Genomic DNA, 6,322 nt, shown 5'->3' on the forward strand with positions numbered 1-6,322 from the left:
TACCTTGGTTGCGGGCACATCCCCAGTAGGGAGTGTGCAGGAGGCAGCTGATCGATGTTTCTCTCTCATCGATGTTTCTACCTCTCTATCCCTCTCCTTCTCCCTTCCTCTCTGTAAAAAAAAAATCAATAAAATATATATATTTTTAAAGACTTTATCCTGGGGCTTCCAACACATTGTGTGTATCCTCACCCCGCCCAATGGTCCCCCAGGGCAGGAGGGAATCTTGGGAGACTGTTGACCCGCATCTCCCTCTTGCAGATGTTTTCAAGAATGCTCTCCGCCTGGGCACCTTCTCAGCCGTGCTGGTCACCTATGCAGCCAGCGCCCTCCTGCACGTGAGCAGGGTGAAGGGGGATCAGGGTGGGAGCGGGGCAGGGGTGGCAGGGCCTCCTCTTCACTCACCTCATTGCCCCCTGGGACCCCACCAGGGCTTCAGCTTCCATCTGGCTGCGGTGCTGCTGTCTCTGGCATTTATCACTTATGTGGAACACGGTGAGTTTAGAGCCCAGCCTAGGAGACAGGATGGAAGGTTGGTAGGGGGCTAGAACCACTGTCCCCTAAGGCTAACCTGACCCCCTTCCCTCCCCACATCTACCCCAGTCCTCCGGAAGCGCCTGGCTCGGATCCTCAGCGCCTGCGTCTTGTCAAAACGGTGCCCACCAGACTGTTCACACCAGCATCGCTTGGTGAGGGTTCAGCCTGGGCAACCTCAAGCCCAACACCCGCCCCTCAAAAATGTTGCTTCTGTCTCCATCTTATATGTGTCTCAGGTTGCCCAGCTTCCTGTTCTGGAGCCTGAGCCATCCCAGAACCTCACCTCTGTTCACTGCCATGCGTCTCTCTAACAAACATTTATCAAACACCTGCTGTATGCACACCAGGCATTCATGTCCCCAGTGAACATTTATTCAACACCTGCTGGTACCAGGCACTGTTTTAGATGCTGGAGACACAGTGGTGAACAACAGACTATAAAGTTCCAGCCCTCTGGGACAAACATTTTAACAGGGGAGTCAGTAAATAAAAAAATAAGTCCGTAAAGTATAATAGTTTGTTAGACGGTGATTAGTGCCAAGGAGGAAATACACAAGGGAAAGGAGAAGGGAATTATCAGGGGGTGAATGGATTCCATTTTAAATAGGGAGGCGCCTTTTGAGTTCCTTAGCTGAGGGAGGTGAGGGACAGAAGCATTCCAGGCAAAGGGAAGAACCAGTGTACAGGCCCCAAGACGGGAGAGGGCCTGGAATATTTCAGGAACAGCAAGGAGGCCAGTGTGGCTTGAGCAAAGCGAGCGAGGGGGAGAATGATGGGTCCTGTAGGACATGCTAGGAATTTACTTTTGATTTTTGTTTTTTTTTGGTTTTGTTTTTTCCTTCTGCTTGCAATAAGAAGTATGGGCAACCTCAGATTTGTCTCCTATCAGACAACTGATGTTTCTTACCATAAATCCCCGAGTCAGAGCTCCACCATTCTGCCTCCTTTGCCTGAATACTCGCATCTCCCCCAACTTGGACACCCTCAATGCAAACAGTACCCTGAGCCCTGGATACCTTTTGAGCTCCCATAAGAGGATCTGAACCATCTCTTTCCTACCCGGGGGTGCCACGGACATCCTCCTTCCTGGAACCCACTGCACTTTGTGCATCTCCCTGGGTTCCCCTGCCCAGGTGGGACTGAGGGACAGTGAGTAGGTCCAGCTGCCAAGCAAATCCATCTGTCCCCCACAGGGCCTGGGGGTACGAGCCTTAAACCTGCTCTTTGGGGCCCTGGCCATCTTCCACCTGGCCTACCTGGGCTCCCTGTTTGATGTCGATGTGGATGATACCACAGAGGAGCAGGTGAGGTGGGGCCCTGGGCTGGGGGTACCCAGGGATGTGCCACCTGCTCATGGGAACCATGAAGACAAAGGGGGGCGGGGAGGCTGAGACATGAGGACCTTGTGTGGTGTGTCTCTAGCTTGTGCAGCCAGTGCTCCTCGGTCCTTCCTTCCCATTGTCCCTCTGGTTGATTGGCACTGCTGCGTCTTTTATTTGGGTGAAGTTTGCAAAATATATTTATTTTACTTATTTTATGGAGATGGAATGCAAAATCCAGGTTTTACTTTTTTTTTCAATTAGTCATCTCATCATATTTTTGTTTAGGTCAAACCTGCAAGGTTTATTCTTATTTAATTTTTTAAAAAAATCTTCACTCAAGTTGATTATGCAAACTCTAGGTCAGGGATCCTCAAACTTTTTAAACAGGGGGTCAGTTCACTGTCCCTCAGACCGTTGGAGGGCCAGACTATAGTTTAAAAAAATTATGAACAAATTCCTCTGCACACTGCACATATCTTATTTTGAAGTAAAAAAACAAAACGGGAACAAATACAAAATTTGTATTTGCATGTGGCCCATGGGCCATAGTTTGAGGACCCCTGCTCTAGATTCTACTTTTAAATGTATATTAAAATGGATAGGCTATTTTTATTTATGTGGAGTATGCACATTCCAGATTTTACTCCTTTTTAAATTAAAAACAATTTCTAAAATAATGTTTTCTCACATAGCTCTTGCAGGATCCAGGTTTTGCTTCTCTTTTAAACTTTTGTTTTTAATTAAAAATAAAACTTTATATTATTTTCATCATTAAAAACAGCTTTTAATTTTTAATCAGGTTGAGTGTGCAAATCTGGGTTTTGCTTCTTTTTGTTTTGGGGGTTCCTTTTTGTTGCTTTTCAAAGAGAGTAGAAGGGAGGGAGGGAGAGGGGGAGAGAGAGAGAGGGGGGCGAGAGAGAGAGAGCGAGAGAGAGAGAAACATTGATGTGAGAGAGACACATCAACCAGCTGCCTACCACACACACCCGGATCACGGGGTGTGGAGTGAACCTGCAACTCAGGTATGTGCCCTTGACCAGGAATCAAACCCGAGACCTTTTGGTGTGTGGACCAATGCTCTAACCACTGAGCAACCAGCCAGGGCAGGGTTTTGCTTCTTTTTAAATAAAGTTTTTATCTTGTTTTAATCAAAACATTTAAAAATAGTTAGTGTATATCACAAAGTTAAAAAACCAAACCGTATTCAAGATATTCAGGGAAAAGTCTTGCTCCTACGGTCTACTCACTGCCCTCTTACAGGTAACCACTTTCCTTCATTTTATTAGAATATCTTTCAAAAATGTAAGCATAATAAGCAAATATAAAAACATCTTTTGATTCACTCCCCTGGTTTTTACCCTGAAGGTAACTCATGGATGACAGTGTGCGCTACATGTTGCTTTTCTATATAATAATCCTTGGAAATCTTCCACATCAGTACATAGTGTCCTCACTCATTTTTTTTCCACTGTAAGGCTATGACACAGGGTAGTTTGTCCCTTACCAGTGGACACCCAGGTGATTTCCAGTCCTTTCCTATTGCAAATGACATTGCAGCAAGTAATATCCTCATACCCATGTAGATTCACACAGGTGCAGACAGAACTGTAAGATTGATTTTTGGTAGTTGAAATGGAGAAGTTACTTTTTTGCTCTCCCACCAGCAGTGTGTGAACCAACAGAGTGCCTCTCAGACTTTCTGGATGTTTTTTGCCAGTTTGAGAGGAGGAAGATTATGAGTGAGGCCATAAATTTAAGAGCTGTTTGGTTTTTTCCTTTACTGAGAATGGTCTACTCACCTCCTTTGCCAATTTTTGTCTTTTTAAAATATTGATTTCTAGGAGCTCTTTACATACAAAGGAGAGTACAGATCAGAGAGTGGGGTTATCTTGTCCTGCCTTTAAAATGATTTCTAAAGAAAACATGAAAGAAAAAATCTAAATCTTACGTTTTATATGCAGAGTACAGGTCAGACAGTGGGGTTGAAGAAGAAAACACAAAGGAAATAAAACTAAACCTGTTTATCTTTCATATTACCCAGTTTTTTCTCTGGGGCCTCAACTAAGGTCATCATGGAGTCACAGAAATGGCCTTGAGCAAAGGATGGGTTTTCCTAAGACAGTGATGGCGAACCTATGACACGGGTGTCAGAGGTGACATGTGAACTCATTTTTTTGGTTGATTTTTCTTTGTTAAATGGCATTTAAATATATACAATAAATATCAAAAATATAAGTCTTTGTTTTACTATGGTTGCAAATATTAAAAAAATGTCTATATGTGACACGGCACCAGAGTTAAGTTAGGGTTTTTCAAAATGCTGACACGCCGAGCTCAAAAGGTTCGCCATCACTGTCCTAAGACCTTTGTTCTTGCTGAGTGGGACCATCACCTCTTTCTCTCCCACAGGGTTATGGCATGGCATACACTGTCCACAAGTGGTCAGAGCTCAGCTGGGCCAGTCACTGGGTCACTTTTGGATGCTGGATCTTCTACCGTCTCATAGGCTGAGGCACATCTGTGGACCCTCCAACTTCCCTCAAGACTCAACCCCTCCTCAGGGTGCCAGCTCTGATGGAGGATGAGGGATGGCCCTCTAATTCTTGACCCCGCTCCATCATAGTCCCCCTAACACCCTTACACACACACACACACACACACACACACACACACACACACACCATTTTCATGCCTGCTGATCCCCACCCCACCACAAGGCGGGAAGGGGGTGGTCCCTGCTGGGGCCAAGGGATGGGGGATGCTTAGGGAAGCAGAGAGGGGGAGATGCACAGAACTTCCCGCCTTCCCACTCCCTTTTTATATACAGTTTGTTATTGTCAAATAAAAGTAGGAAATATACAAAAGACTCTTTCTTCACTGCTTAGTGGGGAATAGAATTGAGTGAGGAAGGGGGTACAGCATGGTTAAAGGTTTGGAAGCTGGAAACCATGAAGAGGGAGCAGTTTGTGATTAATTCATTGTTCATGATTGGATGATGAGATAAAAGATGGCACTGCCTGATATAAGTAGGACTGGGACAAATTAGTTGTGTGTGGGGGAGGCCTGATACCAATGGGCAGGAAAACTGATTGGTTGCTCTAACTGGGACACAGAAAAGAGCAAGACACAGTTCAGCCTGGCCAGCATAGCTCAGTGGTTGAGCATCAACCTATGAACCAGGAGGTCACAGTTCAATTCTAGGTCAGGGTACAGGCCCGGGTTGCAGCTTGATCCCCAGTGTGGGGCATGCAGGAGGCGGCTGATCAATGATTATGTCTCATCATTGATGTTTCTAACTCTCCCTCTCTCTGATATATATATCTCTCTATATATAAAAGCCTAAGAGACCGGCCAACCGGCCTACTGGCCAGTAGCTATGATGCACACTGACCACCAGGGGGCAGATGCTCAATGCAGGAGCTGCTGAGCTGCGGTCACTTGGCAGCAGCAGTTTTCAGGTGACACACCAGGAACCAGAGAGGAGGGAGTAATTTTATGGTTGGGTCACAACACGAGGAACTGTATTTAACGGGCCAGAAGGTTGAGAACCACTGGACTAAGGTTTATGAGTTGTAATTGGACAGGAGGTTTGGGATGGGTAGATTGTGACTGTGCAGTCTGGGTGCTCACCGGCTAGAATTTTGGAGTTCAATTTTGTTCTTTAGAGATGGCACAGGGAGACTGAATATCTCCATGCCAACTGGCTCTTCAAGGAGTTTTGATTGGGTTTTCCTGACCTGAAGTCAGGAGAGGTAAGGATGACTGCTAAGGAGTCCTGAGCGCTGAGGTAAAGGATAGAGGTGTATTTTACAGGATGGCATCTTAGTATTGTTTCCTTGTGCATTCGGGCAGTAAGAATGAAGGTTTTGGCCTTAGCCAGTTTATCTCAGTGGATAGAGTGTCAGCCTGCGGACTGAAGGGTTCCTGATTCAATTCTGATCAAAGGCATATGCCCGGGTTGCAGCTCAATCCCCAGTAGGGGGCGTGCAGGAGGCAGCCAATGGATGACGTTTCTCTCTAACCCTCTCCCTCCCTCCCTCTCTAACTCAATAAAAACCTATTTTTTAAAAAAGAATGCAGGTTGTGTCTGGCAACGGATTAATTGGTCTGATTACAAAACGAGGGCAAAGAAGAGAGGACGCAATGCAACGCTGATTCAACAGCAGACGATTGACTGATAAGAGGATAGGGAAACTGAAGCCAAGACTGCTTGCAAGTTGGTTTCGGCCGAAAACGCCCACCCACCGCGGCACTCCCTGCTTTCACCCACCTCCAAATTGGCTCAACCAACAAGGAAAATGGCACCACGCCTGAGGGCGGGACCGGTGGCGCATGGAGAGCTCTGATTGGTTGAGAGTGACACTGGCCGCCTCCCAGCCCCTCCATTGGCCAACTCCATAAGACTAGGAACCTGGGAGGCAATGGGTCGGAACTAGGTTGTCACGGAGCCCGCAGGCCAGCTC

At 46.4% G+C, this 6,322-nt stretch overlaps 2 protein-coding genes across 4 annotated transcripts in view; both read left to right on the plus strand.

The window, feature by feature from the left end:
• Positions 1–4,723, plus strand: part of PORCN (porcupine homolog (Drosophila)) — an 11,018-nt gene extending 6,295 nt beyond the window's left edge. For 2 of the 3 annotated variants that reach the window (XM_006758859.2, XM_006758858.2), the window contains 5 exons: positions 262–338; positions 432–495; positions 604–689; positions 1,731–1,841; positions 4,269–4,723. In XM_006758859.2, the coding sequence (XP_006758922.1) occupies positions 262–338; positions 432–495; positions 604–689; positions 1,731–1,841; positions 4,269–4,370 (440 nt within the window). In that variant the 3' untranslated portion in view covers positions 4,371–4,723. The remainder of the gene's footprint in view (positions 1–261; positions 339–431; positions 496–603; positions 690–1,730; positions 1,842–4,268) is intronic. The other variant, XM_006758860.2, reaches the window with a different exon arrangement.
• Positions 1–6,322, plus strand: part of EBP (emopamil binding protein (sterol isomerase)) — a 13,879-nt gene that overhangs the window by 1,930 nt on the left and 5,627 nt on the right. The gene's annotated exons all lie outside the window — the stretch shown is intronic.

This window comes from Myotis davidii, unplaced genomic scaffold (assembly GCF_000327345.1).
Source record: "Myotis davidii unplaced genomic scaffold, ASM32734v1 scaffold855, whole genome shotgun sequence".
NCBI lineage: Eukaryota > Metazoa > Chordata > Mammalia > Chiroptera > Vespertilionidae > Myotis > Myotis davidii.